The following is a 23,467-nucleotide window of genomic DNA, read 5'->3' as shown; positions in this document are numbered from 1 at the left end:
CCCCAATATATGAAGGAGTGCAAGGCAAGTGTTCCTGATGACCGAGGAAATGGGGGAGCACTGACAACCCCCAGAAGCCACACTTTCTGTTTGAACAGGAATCTGCCTTGAAGTAAGAAAGAAGGCAATGGCATTGTCAAAACCATTCATGACCAAGGAATCTATCATATTCTTTCTTATTCATGTTAGAGTAAGTCCTTACTTAACGTCGTTGATAGGCTCTGGGGCTTTCAGCAAAATGACATATAATGAAACCACTGCTGCCATAGGCTAATTGATATAAACAAGAGTTACGTTCTTACAGCCTCTCATCAATGTTATAAAAAATGACAAAACGACATTGGATGAAATCTATTACTTAATGACCTGCTGCACTTTCCTATTAGTCACTACTTATGGGAAAATAATAGAGGGAAAGAGAAAAAATGGACAACCCATAGTTTCTTTTCCTTTGAGTCCTTTCTTACTCTCAGTAAGCTGCAAGTGGAGAGTGTTGGTAGAAAGTGGAGAGTGAGTTAAAAACAGTTAAATTGGTTTTGTGAAGCATGTCAACAGTTTTGCTTTGAACAAAATATGAATGCATGTGTGAGCTACAAAATATGATTCCAATGATCTAGCAATTCTTCATATGAATTCATTGCTCTTATATTTGCATTTAGAGCTGGCATTGCAGAATATAAAGATTTGGGTTAAATTCATGCTAATAATTTAAATAATTTCCATTTTTCTCCACATAAAACAGCATTAAATGACAAATAAAAAATGCTATGGCAATTTGAGAAGACTATGGAAAAAAGGGAAAATTTTTATATTTTAATACCCTTAGCAGAACTTTTTCCTGCCTTTTGAACAAGGAATCCCCATTTTCATTTTCCACTGGTGCTCACAAATTGTGTAGCTAGCCCTGGATTCATCCAAGTTGGGAGAACAATTTTCTTAGGGCATCTCGAAAAGTTGTTACTGGTTTGAGATGTATAATATCAGAAACTTGTATTTTGGAAAAATACAAGTTTATGTTTTGTTCATCTTTAGATGGCTGCATCATGAAGGTAGTGGCTATGTTGGTCTGCTCACTGCTGCATCATTTCTGAACCCATCAGCAGATCATTGACTGCAATCATTTATTGATTGTGCTTGCTTTTGACTCTACATTTTTTCAATATTTTTTTCAATATACTTTTAGCCAAAAGGTGGCACTGCAGGAGAATAAGTGGATGAAACTTAAATTGTTGATTCAAGTCATTGAATGGGGTCTGTGAGTCCTAATTATAGGTTAATGTTAACAACTAGAAATAACCAATTACAAAACTTGTAAACACTCGCATGTGTACATACTTTTGAAATCTCTTAAGGAGATTAATGAATGAAAATCACTTAGGCTTACTAAGCAAATTAACATTTCTATGACCATTGAAGAGATCCTAATGGAGTTCCAACAAATACAACTGACATCCAAATCAGTCTGAAGTGTGTATTTATTGAAATAAATATTTATTAGGATACTTACAAGGAGGATTTTTCTATTTCAGCGGTTATAGGTAAAGAAAAAACTTATATACCATTTTTGCTTACTAACTTCCTTTGAATTTCATGTCACTGCTAAATTGTTCCTGAAATTCCAGTTCCCTTCTTAAAACTCCTCCTACATTTTGAAAAACCTTTCTGGATGAAATGATATTAAAACCACCAGCTTCTTCAAAGACCTCAGGACCAAATACACAGAAAGCAGCTAGACAACCCCCAAGATAAAAATCTGCTCATGGTGTTTGCTGTGAATAATGAATGGTGGTTTCCATATTTTAGTGTCAGCCATCTGGGTGCCTGTGTGCCCAAGGCAAGTCACCAACTTCAGCAGAGCACCCTCCCCACAAATTCACAATCTCTTGTCTTATGTATCAACTTTACAAAAAACCCTCACAAAATTATTTATGCTCTTTTATTTTCACATGTGATCTTTGATACCCAATTAAGGGTGTGTGTGTGTGTGTGTGTGTGTGTGTGTGTGTGTGTGAGTGATGGAAGCAAATAAAATACAGTTCATTTGGAAACAATATTTTGCACTATAACCTAATTTTTTGATTGGTTTATTTTATAGAATAATTTTGTCCATGCCCTGAAAGCCTACAATCAAATTGGAAAAATAAGGCATGTACACACCACTTAGCTGAGTTTTCAAGGTTCTTGAGCAACAGATACAAATGAGCAATCTGCTTCAGACCCTGGATCCATATTACAGCTCACTAATTGTAGTTCAAGATGCGGTATGAACTTGATGTTACCCAGCAGGAAGTTATGTGTAAGAGCCGGTGAAGGGAGAAGTACACGAAGGGTTTGGTGCATTTTCTCTGTGGATGACGGTGGGCAAGGTTGTATGGTGGATAAACTCTTTAGCAGAAGTGTAATAAGATGATGTCTCCTACAAATTATTAGAAGTTGTATAGTTTTTGGAATTTAGAGACCTTGAAAGTGTGTCTGTTGTAAACATTACATTAACAGCTTTTTTTTTTAAAAAAAGTGCAACCACAGAATATATTAGCAAAGGAAGAAAGGCTTTCATTCTGCTTCCAAGTTTTTTCAACTATAAGAACTAAAAACGATGTGGCTCCTAACTCAAATAACCTCTAAACAAATATTGTTACTTACAAATGAAAACATAGAAATGTATATATCTAAAAATGTTAGTTTCTACAGGCTAGCTAGATGGTGCCCAGGGATTTTGGCAGATTTCAGTGGGAGAAGAAAATGCCAGGTTGACAAATTTTTTATTCCTTTGGGATATCCTGTTTTGTAAAGTTACCATTTTCAGTGGTTGTCAACCTTCTGGCCCTTTAAATACAGTTCCTCATGTTGTGACCCAACCATAAAATTATTTTCGTTGCTACTTCATAACTGTAATGTTGCTACTGTTATGAATCGTAATGTAAATATCTGATATGCAGGATGGTCTTAGGCGACCCCTGTGAAAGGGTCCTTCGACCGCCAAAGGGGTCGCGAGCCACAGGTTGAGAACCACTGATTTAGATACTCCTGAATTCTCCCAAAAGAAGCTGACAAAGTGTTTGAGAGAACCATAATTGACATGAGACTGGAAAAGTTTATTAACTTTGTGTTTGCATATTAAGCATACTAGAGAAGATTATCACTTGGAACAAAGCTGGTGTTTCTGAATGATTTTGTCAAACAGCGTAGCATTAAACCAAGGTCAGAAACAATAAAAGCTAAACAGGTGAGAAGAAATCCATCAAGGCACAAAGTGACATTTTTTAGTGGCTAAAACTCAGACACTTAGGAAAATATTTATCACTCAACTTTGCCACAGTTTTTAAACATATTACAAAGAGCCAGTGTGTCTTTCTGAATATCAGGGCAGGCTGCTGTGTTTCAGCAGAACCATTTCAGAAATGTAGGACCAGTCCTTGCTTTCCAATGGTAACAACATCTAAAACAACAATAGCAGCTAATGTTTATTGAATTATTACTATGCACCAGGCACTTCTCTAAGCACTCTATACATTAATAGCACTCCATGTTAGATAGCTTTGATTACTTTCCTCAAGTTACAGATGAGGAATCCAAGGCACTAACATGTCAATAGTGATCAAGAGAAGCCATTCATTGTCTTTGTAGAATAAATGCAGATACAGAGTGACTGCAGCTTAATTCATTATCAGTGCTAAACTTGAGGTCATATATTGTAAATGTGTCCCTCCACAACCTGCGTGGTTCAGGGTTCAGGATCTGGAAGAGGAGCCAAACACAAATGAAAGAGAAAAGACAAGAGATAATTTGGAAATATTGGGGGGCCAGACGGGTAAGTCCAACTCAAGAGGAAGGACTTCCACTGGTGCTCAGGCCGCACCAAGCTTTTATTGATCTGGGATACACCCATATCAAAATAATATGTTTATGTAGTTGATTTTCTTCCTGGAGAATTTTCTACCTCATACCAGATTTTGGCAATATCACGCTCAGATTGAGGATGAAGGTCACTAGGCAGAAGGACTCCTGAACAATGGGACCAATATCCTTCCTAGTGGGCTGGACAGTCCTCAGAAACAAATCTGTCTAGCTCTAGCCAGGTAGCTCAGCTGGTTAGAGCATCATCTCAATATACCAATGTCATGGATTTGATCCTCGGTTGGTGGACATACCAGAGTCAACCAATGAATGTACAAATAAGTGGAACAACAAATCTCTCTCTCTCTCCTTTCCTCTCTCAAATCAATAAATAAAATTTAAAAAACCCCACACATATGACATACTGTTGTAATGTACCCCGCGAATCACAGAAGGACGCCTCAAGAAGTCGAATTAAAGAGTCACATTTATTGCAATCTGGGACTATGAGGGGCTATTCCCCAAATCTCATAGTGATAAGATGGTGGCAAAACCAGACTTATATAGGCAAAGATCACAAAGGTATTGATTAGATCTCAAGGTTTGGAATGAGGAACCTGGTTTGCAAAAAAGCAGTTTACAGAAGCAGAAGCAGCATGTTAATTATAGTTTTGGGTCTCGGGGTCACTGAATTGACAGAAACACATTATCTAGAGCCCTCGGGTCTGGAATGAGGAACCTGGGTTAAACTTAAGCATGTTATCTAAATTACAGTTTTTGTTTTGGGTCTCCAGAACACTGAGTCAACAGGGACACGTAAAACTGGAGCCCTCTGACCTTGGGATAACTGTGCTGTCCTTCCCAGGTAAAGGAAAATGTGCTTTCTAAGACCAGTATGACCACAACCAATGGGATATTCACAGTACAATCAATAGGGTATTCAATCGAATGGGGTGATTTATATAATTCAGAAAATCAAAATAACCTGTCTATTGTTAAACAAAGCAAATAGGTACATAAGCCAAACAGCAGGGTTAAAGGTAAACTATAGTTTCTACCTGAGATGATTGCTACCATACTTCAATACAATTTAAAATAAACAAATCTGTCTAGACAGCAAATGCTGCTCCTCAGATTAGGGAAATTTTAGGGTAAAACAGCCCTTGTAAGGACAATGTAATGCCACTGGCTACTGATATGCGTACTTGTGTCAAACCCAGTGTGAAAATACAGTTCCATAAAGATGGATCTGTTTTGGTGATGCTAGTTTTGAAAAAACAATTGCATGTTGCCAGAATTATGATATGTGAATGAGGACAGTACTCTATTCCAACAAAAAGCTCCTCAGGTGACTGTGACATGCAGCCTGGGTGGAGAACCCTAGATAAGTATAGCCTAGACAACTGAAACTCCTCTAAAAAATTAAACAGCTAAATTGACATTTAACGTGGCAGAGCAAGCAAAAAGTGTGTGTGATAAGATAACCTATCTGCTGTGTCTCCTGCTTAAGCATCCAAGAAATCTAGGCAGTTGTTAAAATGGGAAACCTCCTGAGAACATGACAACATATTCAGAAAAAAACAACAACTAAGGACTCATGTATTGATGCAATGTTATTTTAAAATCAGGAGGGCTTGGGAAGCCCTTAATTAGGTTCCCAAAACAAGTTGTACCAGAGACAGACCACCGCCTATGAACACCAAAATGCTAGACTCCTGAGAGAATGGGTGTAGATTTTTGTCAGGCTTCTACAAAACACAAAACATTTCCTGATAGTAGTCAATAATTTGCTAACAATTAATTTCCTATCATCTCTAGCCATCCTGTTGGGTTTATGATTATGTTTGGGATTTAGATATCTAAGCTTCTTGAGGACTCCTGAACATATAGATGATCTAAGTTTTGAGTTGTCTCTATAAGATTTCACTGCCTCCAGTCTGCATAAAAAACAAGTAATGGTTCACAGTTTGTCATTCTCAGAGAATTTCTGGAGGCATGAGCTCAAAACACAAGCTTACTGTATCTCAAAAAAAGGGAGGGGAACATATAGAACTGTGAACCCTCAGGAAAAAAGACACCTATTAAGAACCACAACAGAAGAAATAAACAAACCAACAGGCCTAGTGGCAATTTTTGTACAGGGGCCTCTCATGCATCCTGCAGTTCACAGAGAAGCCTGTGCTGAACTGTCTGCTGCCAACTTGCACTGTGTTTCTGCCATCTGATCCAGTCCATATAAAGTTCCTGGAATCCTATTTCAACCAATAGGACTGAGGCTTTCCCATCCAATCAGAGCTGTGCACCTCCTACCAATGATAGCAGTTCTATTTTGACTAATCAGAACAGTATGTTTTGGACCAATCAGACTGTGAGGATTTGGACTCTACATTTGCATGATATCAATCAGGGACCAGGGGCAGGGACTTCTGTCCTTGTAAGCCAGCTTCCCCCACCCATCCACCCCACCCACCCCACCCACCATACTCTCCCTTTCCACTGAAGACTGCCTCTCCCTGGCTGAGCTGAAATACCAAAGAGGATGATGTCTCACCAGAGCAGAGCTGTCTAGCCCGGAGGGGCCTGGCCCCAGGGCTACCTCATATTCATGCTGTAGCACAATTGAGCTGTTTTGCACTAGTGTCCTTCTTTAGGGCACCCTAAATTGGGGATTCCTGTTGGCTTTGAATTCGCTGACCATGGGTTGACAGAATCAAGACTTTTCATCATCAGACTTTCCATAGTTTCAGACCAGAATGCTGAATGCAGAAGGGAAGTCAAATTCTTCCTTTTCTGTTCTCTTGATGCAAATACCAATTCTGAATGGTCCTCTCTACAGATTGGAAGATCTTCAGGTTCTGGTCCTGAGGATCCCACAGGTGCTTCAGCACATCTCCCCCACTCTTGGGTAATCATGAAATCAGGGACCCAAGCGCAATGACCTCTCCCAACTAGAACCAGATTTCTCTAGATCTTACCTAGAGAACAAGGAAAAAAAAAAAGGAGATTATTAGGAGAAATGGGGAACTACATGCTCTTTCCCCAAAGCCATGGCAAACAACAAAACAACCTGAGGCAAAAACAAGATTACCCCAAATGTGCAAAGTGGATGCGCATCTGAACCATGATGCCCATTCTTGGAAACCTGGGGTTTTCCAGAGCCTATTCAGAATTGAAGCTTCTCACAAGGTTAAAGATGGACTGGGTCACTGGTCTGGTTGTATTCTTCTTCATCAGTACAAGTCGGTAAGTGTGGTCCTAGCATGAGTGACAGTCCTACAAAGTTGTGCAAACCCTGACTGCTCTCCTGCTGAGCCTGTGCACAAGCATTAGAAGGTTTCTTGGGGTTGGGTAAGCTCAGGGGCGCGACCAGATGCCAGGATGTGTGCCTTAGGTGTCTGCAGAATGACAGGACCCAGCAGAGCTTCGGGTCTGCAGGAGTGAGCAGTGGTGGAGGGCGCGGAGCACCGGCGAGTGAACCATAAAGTCCACCAGACTGGAGAGGCCTGGCCTCTCCCTATGTGTCCGCGCCGGGGTTGGAGACTCGCCCACCGCGCCCAGGCACTGCGCCCGCCTCGCGTGCCGCGCAGGGGCGGGATCCCCACGCGCCGGCTCCGTCCCATTGGCCCCGGGGCACGCCTGTCCCCGGGAGAGGCCTCGAAAGTTTCATTGAAGGTGGAGAAGTGCGCGCCCGCGGGGTAGCCAGGGCTGCGCCACCAGGGCGAGGCTGCACCGCGGCGGGCGGGGGGCGCGCTGGCATCTGGGCGGCGTTGGGTTTTTATTTTATTTTTTAAAACTGAGGCCGTGGAGGAGGGAGTTGGAGCCAGATCCACTCCTTGTGAGTTCGTCTCGATTTCTGCCCACGCTCGCACAATTCTTTTCTGGTGACAGAGGGATGGTTCTGTGCGCCTGGAGGCTCCCGCCCGGGTCTCTCCAGCCCGAAACCGGGAGGCGCTGAGGCTGAGCCACCCCGCCGCCCGGAATCCGCCGGCGCCGCTCGGGGAGGCCCGCGGGCAGCTCCGGGAGCCCCGGCCGAGGGTCGCGCAGCAGGCGGCGTGGGCGAGGGCCTGGCCCGGCTGCAGAGGTACTTCGGCTTCAGAGGGGATTCCTCGAAGAACACTCCCCCGCCGCCCCTGAGCAGCGCCTCGGGAGCCAGGCAACAGCCTAGCACGTCCCTCTCGCCCCCTTCCTCGCCGCGCCGCCCTCCAGGACCCTCCCAAAGTGCCTCGGCGCAGGGCTCCGGCCCGGCCCACCCGCTGCAGAAGCCGCTGCCGCCGGATTGCGGAGCCCACACTTCATGGGCCGGCCGAGGAGGGCCGGGCCTCTGGGGCGGGGGCTACCTAGAGCCGTTTGAGGCTCGGCCAAGAGCCCGGAGCGCGCCCTCGGTGCGGACAGCGCGGCGGCCCCGCCAGGGCGATGACCGAGCGGCCTCAAGCCGCCGGCAGCAGGAGGCCCTAGGCGGGCATGGGCCTGGCATCCCCGTTCTAGAGACCCTCGAGCCTCGCCCCTCTGCTCGGAGTCGCCGGACTGTCGCGATGGCCTCGGAAGTGGTGTGCGGGCTCATCTTCAGGCTGCTGCTCCCCATCTGCCTGGCAGTAGGTGAGTGCGGTCCACTCGCCCAGGTTACTTGGGAGGGTGCAGGGGGCGCCTAGGGATGGGGGGGGGGCAGGCTTCCGGGCAATCCTCAGTTAAGGGTTCTAGTGTTCTGGGACTCTCTTCGGGAAGCCCGCGCCGCGGTCCCGGGGCCAGCGGTGGCAGACACGCACCGTCAGCGGGGCCCCTCTCCCTTCCCGCGCCCGGGCGCACTGTCGGGGCTCTCCTAAAGGTCCAGCTGCAGAGTCCAGGGACCGATAGGCGTGTGCTGGAGGCTGTTGGATTTAGGCACCTGTGGAATTTCTTTCGTGGAGTGCTCACTGGTACACAAGGATGCAGACCTGGCTGGAAAGCGGTGGGGGTGGCAGACCCCTTCCCAGCCAGCGCGGGACCTTACTGGAGTGCCCTGCTCCGGGTTCCCAGATGCGCAGATACTCCCGGTGCAGCCGGAAGGCACTGAGGCCATCTCTCCCCATATCCCAGACAGAACTGTGACGGGAGAGGTTCAGGAAAACAGTGCCCCGAAGTTGCTTACTTTCTTTTACTTCCACAAAAGCCCCTACAACAGAAGTGTTGGAGGCTGACACCACAGACGACCAAGACCCTGTCCCTCCCAACAGGCGCCGGCCCTTTCAGGTTTTTAAAGGGATCGAAAGCCGGATTGCCTCTCCCTGGGACTGGCGAGGGCTGAGGGAGCTCAGTCAAGGATTTCACTCTTTCTATAGGGCTGGGAGCGTGTTGCAAGCAACTGGGCATCAGGTCTAGAGACACAGGCGGCGTGCTGGGAGCGAGAGAGATTCTGCGTTTCTCCTCTCATAGGCGGTGGTGCCTGTTAGATTGGAGCCCGGAAGAATGACTGACAGCTCCTTACTTTCCCTTTCCCCTGTAGACTTAGGAAACAGAACCATTTACAAAGAGACAGGGTCTTCGCAGAAAAGGCCACCTTTTTACATTTGCCAGAGGTTGAGGACTCACCATCACACCTGTGTTGTTTCATTTGCCCAAGTAATCAATCTAAAGAGGGGTTCTATGGTGTGTTGTGAGGGTCAGACCCAGCTACCGGGAGGATTTTGTCATTGGCATTAACACTGAGCGAGCGAAGCCTTTGGGGGACGCCAGGGCAGGACACCCGCGGAAAGTCCTGGAAGGCGCTCAGATTGGAAGCCGTCTGCGGCGTGGCTGGTGCTCGCGCAGCAGGAGGGGCCAGCGCGCACAGGCAGGCTTTGGCCTCTCCTGTGCCCTTTGCGCGTCCAGGGAGGACCATTATGCCGGATCTTTGCCCTTAATAACCACGCATGTAGACGAGGAGGGCAGCTTCCAGGAAGCTGAAGTGGACCCTAGGCCAGCTGGTTTAAGTTTGAAGACGAAGGGCTTTGGAAGCCATTGGGGAAAACAGAGCCGGGCTACTCCTGGTTCATTACACACAGGTCGTGCACGCCATGGTCTGGGGGCCGTCTGTGTATCTGAAGCGCCTGGCACATTTACTGTATGCCGAATGGAAGCTAGTGCCCCAGTTAACAAGGGCTTCTCCTCCCACAGCCCCTTGCTCCTCCTCCCCTCTTCTCTCCCTCCCGCTTCCCCTTCCCCTCCCCTCATGGCCGGTGGCAGCACTTGGTGACTGCCAGAAGTAGGCTGGTGGTTGTCTGCAGCCACCTCGGTCCGCTCTGTGACTTGCACATCTAGTAGAGTGAAAGAACAAAAGGATTTGCCCACTGATGGCCGGAGACCTTGCCCTGAGCTTTGGCTCTTGCAGTTCGCCTGCTCTGGATGCTCCGCAGCCGCGGTTTGGGGGCCTTGTCATTCTACTGGTTGGTGGTCTACACCACAAAGCCCTTCTGTAGGACTGTGGAGCTCTGCCCTCCAGAGGGACCTGGGAGTGCCGCACTCCCCGAGGAGGCGCCCCGAGGCGCAAGGCTTGCGCAGGCAGCTCCAGAGCGGCCCAGAGGGAAGCTCCTAGGGGCGCTGGCGGATCAGGCACCACTGTTCCGCAAATGGGGTTCCCACTCGGTCCGGCCTCTTTCCTCCGCCCCTCCTGGCTTCTTCCTGGGACCCCGTGGGCCCTGCGCAATATTCACACCTTTAGGCTGGGGCCCAAGAGTAGGCTTGCTCCGAGCCCGCACGTGCGCTCCGTGGTCCGGACCTTCCGGGGATCTGCTTCCAGGGACTCAAAGATGACAGACCGCGCCCTCCTGCCATCCTGCTGGGGCTTCAGGGACAGCTGGGAATGGGCCCGGCCAGGACGATCCTTGGCCGCCTTCTCTTTCCAGCTAATTTATGTGGATTCTCTGGCGTTTTCTGGGCTAAGCTGAGAGGCTAACCTGCCTGTGCGTGTGCCTGTGTATGTGTGTATGCGCGCGCACGCGCGTGCCTTAGATGGTATTATCTGCAGTCTCCAAGGGTCCCAGCGGTTCTCAACCTGTTGGTCGCGAACGACCCTTTCACAGGGGTCGCCTAAGACCATCGAAAAAACACATATATAATTACATATTGTTTTTGACATTACGATTCATAACAGTAGCAAAATTACAGTTATGAAGTAGCCACGAAAATAATTTTATGGTTGGGGGTCACCACAACATGCGGAACTGTATGAAAGGGTCGCGGCATTAGGAAGGTTGAGAACCACTGGTTCTAGACAGAGCTTGTTGCTCTCCCGCGCTTCCCCGCCCGGCCTTGCCTAGTGTAAAGGTGAAAGGTGGCTGGAACTTTGCTCCCTGAGTGTAAGGGAGGAGAGCTCCTGGGAAGAACAGAGGACTTATCCCATCGCCCATCCCCTCACTTGCTGGTTGCTGCTTGGCAAAGACAACCCACTTGCAATACAATGATCAATGATGCCTTCTAATCCGTGTACTTGAAGGGACAAAAGGGGGCTGGGCAGCCATGGCCTGATTTGAGCATTCATTTCTAGAGGAAGTGGATGTTTTCAAGGTTATTGGAGGGTTTTCAGGTCTGCCTACTCCCCAGGTGCTCCTAAATCAAATAGTCAGGTTTTCCTAATATCCTGGACATGGGGAGTGCAGTGATCTGTTTGCCATTAGAATCGATTTTTACATTTTAACCATCTATTTTTATATCTGGGCAAGGCAGCCTTCAAAGCCAACACTTTGAAGAAGCTTATGTATTTCACTTTAAGCCCATTTGTCTAACATCATTGTTGAAAAAATTCCGCAGAGGTTCTCCAGCCTTTGCACCTAATGCTGGATGTTAAAAATTAACTGCTATTGTGTTTAATCTGATGCTCAATATTTCCTTTCTTTTTGCCGGTAAAATAAATTTACAGAAATGTGATAAGTGGCAGAGGGCCTCTATGAGGCAGGTGTTTTGTGGCTCTTGAGTGTTAAAAGCCTGAGAAAGCAATAATATAACATAACATGTTATTTGCCACTCAAAATGAACACCCAGTGACAGATTTTTCCCAGGCCAATAGAAACTAGAAATTTTAAAGATCTCCTAAATTATCTCTGACCACTTGGGTAGCCATTCTGACTTTTTTCTTCAAATAACACATTTAAAAAAATATCCAGACAACACTTTTCATACTCTCATGCAGTCTTGAATAATTGTTATGGTAGCTGGTCATTGTTGAGCACTTTAGAAATATGTTTATGTTTATTTTTTTTTAACGTGATCCCACTGTCCCACCCATTTTAAAGTGTATGATCTCAGCCTATTCCTGGGAATGGATTGGTGTATGGTTATTCACATGCTCCTGACCCAGTCGTTCCATCTTGCCTAGTGATGCTTGGAGTTCCCTTAATGTCTTGCCTAGGGATGCCTGCTTGGACAGGATAGATTGGTCCAGGAGTGGCCAAGCCAGGGTAGCTTAAGCATCAATAGCTTATGCCTTCCCCCAAATGAAGGGACCAGAGGTGGGAGAAAACAAAACACAACAGGGGACTGTGTAGCACACAGAAAGAATCAGCCAACTAACTAGGACTCTGAAAAAAGTCACACTTGGATAATAGTGGAAATCCAGGAAGAATCTCTAAAATTCCCTTTAGAGGTAGTTGGATTAGAATCTGAGCAAAAATATGGAGTCATTTAAAAAATATGTATAAGTGTGGCTATGTAAACATCATTTTCTCTCTATTGTTTAATATATTGTCCTCTATGTAACATTTGTCATTTTGAAATCACATTTACCCCCCGCCCCCCAAGAATTCACATGGAGCCTGCTCAGAGTTTAGTTTTCCCAACCTCTGGGGAGGCTCAGGGGTAGGAGCTTTCAGTGATTGAAGGCTGCACTCACAGCATTTAAAGTCACTTTCTTTTCTGTCATACCTCCTTGGCCTGAAACAGGTAGATCATATTTATCACTTTCAGGAAACTAAAAATTGAAAAGAATTAGAAATCTGTAGTCTAAGTTTAAAATAAAATATTTTATAAATAGAGATGGGCTCAGTCACTTTGTCACCTGGGCAATGGATGTTGGAGCTGTGTGTCCACCCTGTCATGGGTATGTTGCTTTACAAAAAAAAAAAAGAGAGAGAGAGAGAGAGAGAGATCTTGCTCATAGTCAGAGGTAAGTAGGATGCTTTAAATTTTACATTTGGGGGAGGGCTCTTGCAGAATATATAGTTTTTGTTTACCTTGTTTTATCATATAAGATGGTAATGTTTTCTGATTAAAACGGCTATTTTGGAATTCTCGTTTGTTTGCTGTATTGGTAGGTATAAATATGGATTACACTAGGGCGGCGGTTCTCAACCTGTGGGTCGCGACCCCTTTGAGGGTCGAATGACCCTTTCACAGGGGTCGCCTAAGACCATCCTGCATGTCAGATATTTACATTACGATTCATAACAGTAGCAACATTACAGTTATGAAGTAGAAACGAAAATAATTTTATGGTTGGGTCACACCATGAGGAACTGTATTTAAAGGGCCAGAAGGTTGAGAACCACTGCTGACTAGAGTATTATAGGTGGGCATATTTAAACTTGTTTTGTATACGAATTTTACCTTATGACTTGGCAATCTAAGAGACCTCTATTCACATCCAGGCTCTGCCCTTTACTGTGTGAGCATAGAGTTGTTTTGTTGTTTCTCTTTTCTTTCTGTAAAATGGAGATATTACCACCTTCTTTAGGTGGTTGTGAAATAGTGTGCATCACACACCTTATATAATGCCTGACACTCTGCAAGTGCTCAAAACGGCAGGTATTATTATTGCATTTATGAAGATAAGTAGAAGAGCAGGGAGCTTGAGGAATGTGTTAGTGGAAGTTAATGGACCAATAGGCAGTAACATGAATCATAAGGAGACTGATACTTAAGTATCTGGGACGTATATGAAAGCAGTTTAATACCTTTCTAGAGCCAAATGATGCTACTGAAAATTGGGGTGTGTGTGTGGCAGAAGGATTATTATTATTGTTTAGTAGTTTTACTCATTATTTTATGTATCTGCAGTTGCATTAGAGTTAAATAATATGTACTCCCTAGAACTATACTGCCAGTGTTCACTTCTGTCTTTATGACACTATACCATAATTTTCATAGTTTTTACTTAATATTATTTTATTTATTTAATTATTTATATGGTGTCCCAAAAATGTATACACACACTTTGAACAATTATAATGGCTGTGTTTATTAAAAAGCATTTCATTTTCAAAATTGAGCTATCAGCTGTTAAAGTGTGTATACATTTTTTTGGGACACCCTGTATTTTCACATGACATTTTCCTTTTAGATTCTATGCTACTAATGGTTAATTGTATATGAGTTACATAGTCATAAAAATATAGCGTTATATTTTTCCATAAATTTTCAGAACTTAGAATTGTGTAAGCGCACCTATATGTTTAAGAGCAATTGAGTAAGAACAATATGATGACACAGTATGTATAATGTAAAACATTAAATTTTGTAGATTTAAACAGTTGCTTTGTGGACTAGGAACCAAGTAAACAAAATAAAGCATATCTCGCATTGAATTGAGGCTAAACATAAACTGTGCTGGGAAATATTTGGCTGAGAGAGAGAAGCCTATATGAGGCCTATCACAGTCACCCTCCACTTGGCCTTTCAAACCCATCAGGACATGGCAGGATCAAGAAGGATGAGGAGACTTGAAGTAGCATACTAAATAGCTATAGAAACAGGACATCATACGTACAGCTTTTTAACTAGTTCATGATTTTGAACTGTCCAATAATTATCCAATGGGCATAGAATATGTAGCTAAATTATTTTTTAAAATTTAAGAGTGATAACATACAATTTTGAATTATTTAAAATTTTGGGTGTACTTTTAAAGTATATATAATAGCAATTTAAAAGATGTTTTTCCAGGCTCCTGCAGAATTTACAATTTTTGTTTGCCTTGTTTTATCATATAGGATGGTGATGTTTTCTGATGAATAACCTGATATTTTTGAATTCTTTTTTTTTCTTTATTGGTAGGTACAAATGTGCATTAAAGTAGATTATTATCGGTAAGCATATTTAAACCATTTTGAAAACAAATTGCAAGTTTTAAATATATTTTCCAAAAACATGGAATGGATTTGCTGTATCTGTGTGGTTAGTTCTGGCTTTCTGTTGCAATTTCTCCAGACATCTGGGGGGTAAATATTTGCTAACTCTTTAACTGCTCTCTTAGGAAGTTTTTAAAAATTCTATTACACAAACTAAGATAATTCTCCCCTCGGCGTTTTTTCCAACTCTGAACTCTCCACGCCTCTCCCTCTCCTTTTTAGATTTGACTCTGTAAACACCAAACATCGTATGGTCCACCTGCAGGCTTCTCTGGTGAGCACCTTGCAAGCTTCCCCTCTGCTCTTAACCTGCCCATTTACAACAGACACTGTTGGTGCCACTGCGCCTTGGGTGCAGGCGCTGTCCAAATCAACTGCCTCATTCATAGACAATCCTCTAGGTTTGTCTTTGCTTTTCCATCTTGGTCCACAGCAGTGTTTCCTTGGGTTCACATCCTGTGTGTCCTGCAGTGTTGGAAAACCTCAAGCTTACTTCTTGGCTTCTTCACATCCTCCCTGTGTGCCGGGCCAGAAGTGCCTTCCACAGCTCAAAGGCCTCCAGAACCTATTCTGCAGTTAAGAGGACTTGGGGCTTTTCTCGGTGTCAATTCCATCCCAGCCTTCGCTCAGTCAAGGCAGGAATTATTGCCACCCGCCCAGCAAGTTTGTATTCTTGTCCTGGTAGCAAGTAAATTCTTTTCTCCAGTTGATGGGTGGCCCTTTCAGCCGGTTCTAAGCAAAGATAATCCTGTTTTTTCACAAGTTCTCTTTTCAATATAAATTTCTTAGGGTGATGGGGCTTAGATAAAATAAATTGTATATCTCTCACATGATAGTTAAGCTGTAGGTGAATCGAAGCTGGATGCTAACTGTGCTCTAGGAGGTTTCTCAGGAAGGCCATCACTGCTCAGCTATCTTGCAGCTGTTGCATGTGGTTCATCCCAGTGGTTCAAGGTTGCCTGTTCCCATGTCCGCATCAAGCTGAAGGATGGAGGAAGCAAACCCAGATGGTACAGTCTTTCCTCACCTTCTAAGGACACAACCTGGAAGTTGCATGAATCACTTCTGCTCATATCCCATTAGCCTGCATTTAATAATATTATTCACCCACCTACTTGCAAAGGAAGCTGAGAAAGGTCATCTATATTTTGGCTGGTAGTGTGCTCCGCAAAAAACAAGGCAAGTGATAAAGTGTTGTAGTGGTAAAGAAAGAAAGAATAGATATTAGCAATATGGGTTCGTGCCTCCTGTAGATGATGGTAACTTAATGTGTCTTGTGGACACTGCTGATTTTTCTACCCCACCACCCCCACTTTACTTCTACACCTATAACTAGACTCAGCTACCAACAGGTTCCTAAAAGTGACATACAGGGTGTGATTAATGAGGAGGTATACTGCACTCCAAAAGAACTGTATGAATTTCCCAATTTATACAGTCAGACATCTGGGAATATGAGTGGAAATGAGTGTTAAGGGTGTGGGATAATGGTGGGAGGAACATAAAATTGGATCAGAACAAATTTATTGATGTAGGACCACTAAGCAGAGATTCTGGATTCACTGTTATAATTTGAAGGGTTAGAAAGGGCTCCAACAGCTTGGTTGTTTGGCTGAAATGATGCTAAATGAAGTTAAAATGCAAGACCTTCCTTGGTATACCCTTGAGGAAAGGGTCGAAAGGCTTAGGAAGAGTGGGTGTATCATGTAACATCCTGCTCACCCACCTTGGGAAGGTCCAGAGAACACCGCCTTCACCACGATTGTGAGAGATAAATGTGAAAGGGGAGCCCGGCATCCTGGCTCTGTGCTTGCTCTTCTCTGTAGGTCAGAAATTACAGTGGAAACTGCTGCCACTAAACTGGAATCCCGTAAGTGCAATGAGGATATTGGGATCTCGGGTGTCAGGGGCCACCAGGTGGCCCACCTAATGCCAAAGGCAAGGTGCTCGCAGTTGCCATAATGGACAATGGAATCAAAGCAGTAATCAGTATAGTCTTACTTCAAAATACCTATGGCATTTAGCTTATTGGTCATGTGTTCTTAGAAGTGAAATAGATAAACAATCACTAAATTCTGACTTGATCTGTATAAGTAAAGAGTTATAGGTCAAGTGAACAAAAGTCTGATTTGACTCACCAACACAAAGGGTCATTGTCCCTCAAGCAGTCACAGCACTTGAGCCAGTTTACAGACCCAGAAACATTGAAATAAGGACTTTTGAAGAACAGAGTTGTTGCTTAGAACTGTCTACAAGGGCCATCTCTCAACTAGAGAAAAGAATCTGCTTGCTATCAACACAGAATACAGACATCATGGGCTGATTGCCAAGCATGGTACTGAAGGTGGGAATGGCGACAATGGTTTGCCTGATTTGACTGAGCTAAGGCTGGAATGAAATTGACACAGAGAAAGGACCCAAGTACTCTTAACTACAGAAGAGTAGACAAGGTCCCCTCAGGAAGGACCCCACTAAGCTGCCAATTACACTTTTATTCCACTTTCCTTATCCTATTTCTTAGAGTAACATGTCTCTTTATTTAAAATGTAAATATTGCCTGGCTGCGTGGCTCAGTGGTTGAGCATCGACCTATGAACCAGGAGGTCATGGTTCAATTCCCGGTCAGGGCACATGCCTGGGTATCAGGCTCGATCCCCAGTGTGGGGTGTGCAGAAGGCAGCTGATCAATGATTCTTTGTCATCATTGATGTTTCTATCTCTCTCTCCCTCTCCCTTTCTCTCTGAAGTAAATAAAAATATAAAAATAAAATTAAATACTTGTGGGAAAATGACAATTGTTATCTATATGTTAGTGTAAGTTAACTCCCATAGCTTATTTTCCTCCTATTACCTAGTTGAGATAAAATGGATATTTTAACTGAATGGAGAAAGAGAGTTGTTAAATGGTGGGTGTAAGGTAGGTATGTTCTAGATGTCATGGGTATTTTTAGGGAATCATAATATCATTGGGCATTTAGGGGTTTACCGAGAAGAGTTCTAATACCAAAAGTAGCACATCTTTTTTGGGGCTAGTTCTATACACAGGAAACAGGACATAAAACTTCTTTCTCATCCTCCTTCCTGTGTTTGTATCAACATGGTTTCTGACATCCAAGGGAAATGCACTGTTTTGATTAAGAGCCCCAGCTCTAAAGCCTGAATGTTTAGGCACAGATCTTGCCCTGTCATACCAGCCGTGTGTTTCATCTCTCTGCTCTTCAGTCATTTCACCTGTTAAATGAGTTGGTAACAGCAGCACCTCTTTCAGAGGATCGGTGCAAGGCTTAGATGACAGTGCTTGGTGCAGGGCCTGACCCGTGGTAAATACTCCATACATCTTAGTTCCAATTATTAGTTCTAGACTCAGATTGTAGGCATTATTATTAGTCAAAGGCTAGTCGGAGGACTTGCTCCTCAAGAGCGACAGTTTCCATGGGCAGATCACTTGGAGTTCCAATCAACTTCCAAGTACGCTTTGGAACATGATGTTATAAACCAAGGACTGCCTGGTCCTCCCAACTCCTGAGGTCAGATTTGCTGGAGGCCACTGTGCCATTGTTCATTGTTACTTTTAAAACAATGTGACTTCGTCTCTCCTTCTTTAATTCTCCTTTCCTGGCTGAATGAATTGTTTCCTCTGTGTTCACCTGGCACTGGGTTCATATTATCACAGTTTTGTACTTAGTTATATAATTGCTATTTTCCCTTCCCTGTATCTGCAAATTCAAGGGTGCTGTGTAATTCTTGATATCCCTAGCACATACAGTTTGCCCTCTGAAAAAAAAGTCACATTATTGCTGACGTAGTTTGGTCTATGATGGTTGCGTCTGTACTGAACATGTGCAGAATTTTTTCTTGTTATTATTTCATAAATAATAGGGCATAACAACTATTTCCATAGAATTTAAATAGTATTAGGTATTATAAGTAATCTAGAGATGATTAAAAGTATGCAGGAGGATGTGTGTAGGTTATATACAAATACTGTGCCATGTTGGATAAGGGACTTTAGTATCCTCAGGTTTGGGTGTGTGTATCCTGGAACCAATCCCCCTTGGATACCAAGAAACAATTATTAAAAATATATATAATTGTAGGGTTTTCCGACTATAAAATTGTGTCCAATCATTATATTTTAGCTGTCCAGCAAAGGCTATAACACACAGTGAATATTGAAGAAATATTTCCCAGTTGATTAATCAAGAAATTCATGGACTAAATATGTTTTCTCTTAAATATCTCAGAAGTTTGAAAATAGGGTTAGGGCTAGCATCTCATAGCTATTTGTTTTGATGTCTTTGAATATAAAATTCATACCAATTTAATTTACATTCTCTCAACTTTCATAAATGTGGATTTTGCAGCATGGTGATTAATACCTTTTACTGGCTTTGCAGTGATAGAGAAAAACCCATTTGACAGCAGTAAAGCTTGACTACAGCATCATCCTTGAAGTGCATATTATTTTTTAAAATGTTTTCTGCTCTCCGGGAACCACACAAATCGATGTTTTCTGTTGTGGCCAAATGTGCTAGGTCAGCAGTTTTGGCCACAGGTGCAGAAAAGGAGGAAGAAGGTAGAACCTTAACGAGTTGATAATTGCGAACCAAAGCTCCATGGAAATGAATTATAGACCTCTGCAGGATTAGTCTCTGCTCCTGCCATGTTCTCCTTCTTCTGCATTTCCCAGACTGTACCTGCCTGCGGCCCTTTCCTCTTCCATCCGTGTGAGGGTGAGAGGCCCCCTTCTGTGGGCCACAGAAATATGTGCCCCCTTAGAGAAGATAGGCAGGGAATATTAGGACCCTGTCCTGAAGGCCTAATGATCAAGTCTCAATCCTGTTAATAGTGAACTATGCGACTTTGCCAAGTCACGGAAACTCTATTCCTCCAATTACATCATTTGAAAAATGAGGTGTTCAAGGCTTAGAAATGTTTTCATGATTTTCACAGTAATATTTCTGCACATAATTTTTTATATATTAGAAGGTATGACTATAAAGCACTGCTTTTTAGCCAACACACCGGCATTTTTACATCTAAATCTTTCTCGTCTCTTAATGGCCATCAGACTTACATTATTTCACACTTTACCTCAAAGAAATGTTAGAAACAGCTAAGGAAAATAATTTTGTATCATGTTAGATACTCCATTGAGGATGTTCAGAGCAGTTGGTTTGAAGGAGAGACAATCTAGCTTAGGTGTTGGCAATTCCAATATTTCAGTGATTCTCCCTTACTTGCTTCCAACTCAGAATCGCAGGTATATCATCGGTGATGGTAGTAACCAGAACAACAAAATGAGGTCAAATTTGGTTTAGAATTGACTGTGTGAAGCTTTGCAGAAATGAAGGAATTTTACCACCCAGAGTTTATGATCAGACATGCCTATAAAGAAAACAAAGCCACACAGAGTTATTAATTGAGGCCAAATAAAACTGCAGGGGCATAGAACTTTATAAATAAGATCTGAGTCAGAAAAAGATATTTTGAGTCAAAGTGTAGCATTTCAGTGGCCTTGCAGACCTCGTGAGATCTCAGTTGGACAAGTCTGTCATTCAGCAAAGGAAATGGGAGGTGCACAAAGACCACAGGTGGATGTAGGGTAAGTAAGAGAGTTGCACTTGCAGGTGCTGCTCTCACCTGACTTCAGTACTTTTTTAGACTAAAGATTGGAGCTTGCCCACCCTAGGCTAATCCTGACTCTTGTTGGCGCCGGGGCCTGAAGTCAGAGCCAGGCTCGCCACCCAGCACCAGACAGAGTTGCTGCAGCACACAGCCCCTGGTGGGTCATCCTCAAGGTCAGATTACAGGGCTGTGGGAGGACAGATGGTAATAAAAGGGGGCTTGTTGCTGGTGAGCAAGTATTCCAGAAACCTCCAGCTCCCTGAATTTTTCATTAACAACCACAAACCTCTTTAGCAATACTTTTTAAAGCATCATCACTTTTGCTGTTGCATTGCCTTAGAGGCACACTGCATTTTCAACCCACAGTGGTATTGCCTAACAATCCCCACCTCATTCACTGGGCTCAGCATATAATTACTTTGGGCTATTTTCCAAACATTAAGATCGCCCTCAACATGCAATAATTTCCCACGGTCGAGGTTATTTAAAGGGATGTGGCACAAGCCCCGAAGGCATTTCATAGAGTGGATATACAAATATTTTGAGCATTTATCTTTAAAATAAGGACATATCTTTCCAAAGTTACTACATAGAAGGGAACAAATCTCAGATATTGGTTATCTATTCAATACATCATACATGGATTTGCATATTAGATTTAGTCCCAAAAAGTACATTTAAATGTAGTGCTGATCTTCCAAAGAGAGCACAGTTTGCTAGTCAAAAAACTCTGTTTAGAGTATCTTTGCACAACATAATAATGTATCATAAACTTGAATATTCAGGTAATGCATTTTCTTAAAAAGAACATATTTGAAGTAGAATTTTAATAACTCTACTTTGTTTCTTTCAATCACATTTTTTTTTAGTCATCCTCTGATTTTGACCAATTTTTCTTGACCTCTCCCATTATACATTTCTCAGAATTCACTAAAATAATGCAGTAATCCAAAACTGTTTCATAATGTACCCAGCCTTTCCTACCTTAAAATAGCACTGGCTTTTGTTTACTGCAATGTCAAAGAAAACTCACATCTGTTTTCTTTTGTTGATTCATATCATTTTGACATTAGTGCTTTCTAGGTTTCTTTTTTGGCTCTTGCCCAAAAGGAATTTGACAACTTCCAAAATCTTATCTTTGCCCTGGCTGGCGTGGCTCAGTTGGTGGGTTGTCCTCCCTTGTACCAGGAGGTTGCAGGTTGGATTCCCCCACTGGGCATGTAGGAGGCAGCCAATCAATGTTACTCTCTCACATAGATGTTTCTATCTCTCTCTCACCCTCTCCCTTCCTCTCTCTGAAAGATATATATATATATATATATATATATATCAATCACACAAAAAACCCCACATCCATGAGAGAGAAATATTGGTTGGCTGCCTCCTGCACCCCTAATAGGGATCGAGCTGCAACCTGGGTATGTGCCCTGACTTGGAATCAAACTGGCAACCCTTGGGTGCGCAGGATGACGCCCAACCAACTAAGCCACACTGGCCAGGGCAAAACTTATATAATCTCATTAAGCAATGTCACCTCAATAAATTTAGTAAAATTTAAAAGTAAAAGCGAGAGATTTGCAGGTCATCTAAGGTGTCTATTCTAAGTGCTGGACCTTAGGCACTGGCTTTCCTGTGCTAGTCCTCCCTACAGCACCATGCACCCTCCACTGCATGCTGTGCCAGGGTCCGAGCTCCTGGGGGTTCTTGTTTCTATGCGAACCATCAGCTACTAGGTGTTCATGAAAGGTCTTTGTCATTTATTCACTCATTCTTTTGTGTATACGCCTATCAAATATTTAAATTGCAGTTGCTTAGTAGCACACCCATTATTTAGCACTGCGGTTCTTATGTCTTCTTGGTCTTGTTCCTGAACGAGTCAGGAGTTAACATTGGTTCTGGTTTGTTTTCAACATTTTTCTCTAGAGAGTGCAGGTATCCATGTGACATGCGGTCACAGAAATACAAGGTTGTCGCTCATCAAGTACAGGTTTAAAGTTGATGGCCTCTTAGAGCGACAGAGTTTCCACCTAGAGCCGCAAAGTAACCTGTCCAAACAGTTGAACACCTTCCCACTCCCCCGTTTTGCCCTCCAGTAGTTGCCGGAGACCAATTCCAACATGACAGCAGGGCGGCATCTGGGAATGGCTGAAGGCATTTCCCCAAACCTGAATAGGAAACATTAAATTGATTTCTTGGCTACCAGACAGCTAACAGGCATCCTAATCTACATGTTATTGCCTCCTACTGGTCAAACACCTGAACAGCCGTAGGCTAATTCCCCCATTCTGACAATGGACTCTGTAGGAAATCCTGGGCCTTTGAAGTGTATATCTCTGCTTCTCCTCAGGACAAATTGTGTTAATAAAAAGCATGGGGTCCTGGGGGCAAGGAGCCTTAGACTTAAGACCTGAGAATTTAGATCTTGGATCTTAGCTCCTTTAGCTAAGCTCCTCTGACCCTCAAATGCCTTTCAAAATTATACTTCGTCTCTGGACTCTTATTTAAAATCTACGCACAGCCTTCTCCAGATTCCTGAACCCTTCTTGATGCTGGGACAAGAACAGCAAGTAGTAACTGCTTCGCCATCTTCTCTTTCCTGCCCCCTCCTCCACTGGCTTCCAGAACTTTCCCAGCAGGTTGAAGAGGGAGGGGAAGAACATGGGCTTTCCGGTTAATCAGACCAGGTTTCAAACTTTTGCTTAACTCCTAGTTAATGATAAGATGAAGACAAGTTGAAGCTACATAACTTCTCTGAGCTTCAGTTTTCCAACCTGAAAAAATGGCAAACATAACATCTATCTAAAAATAATTACAAGGACTAAACAAAATGATATAAATCAGGCACCTAGCACAATGCTGACAAATTAAGGGCCAACCCAATGTTCTATTGCTTCTCTTCCTTACTCCTTCCAAGTGTCGGCCTGTCCCAC

The 23,467-nt window shown here is 43.4% G+C and overlaps 1 protein-coding gene across 1 annotated transcript in view; it reads left to right on the top strand.

The window, feature by feature from the left end:
* Positions 1–7,894: 7,894 nt before the first annotated feature.
* PIEZO2 (piezo type mechanosensitive ion channel component 2) overlaps positions 7,895–23,467 on the top strand; it is a 330,099-nt gene continuing 314,526 nt past the window's right edge. The window contains 1 exon segment of the mRNA XM_023754259.1: positions 7,895–8,433. Coding sequence (XP_023610027.1) covers positions 8,370–8,433 — 64 coding nt within the window. The 5' untranslated portion in view covers positions 7,895–8,369.

Source organism: Myotis lucifugus, unplaced genomic scaffold (genome assembly GCF_000147115.1).
Source record: "Myotis lucifugus unplaced genomic scaffold, Myoluc2.0 scaffold_58, whole genome shotgun sequence".
NCBI classification, from domain to species: Eukaryota; Metazoa; Chordata; class Mammalia; order Chiroptera; family Vespertilionidae; genus Myotis; species Myotis lucifugus.
This window is presented reverse-complemented; position numbering and strand designations above follow the sequence as displayed.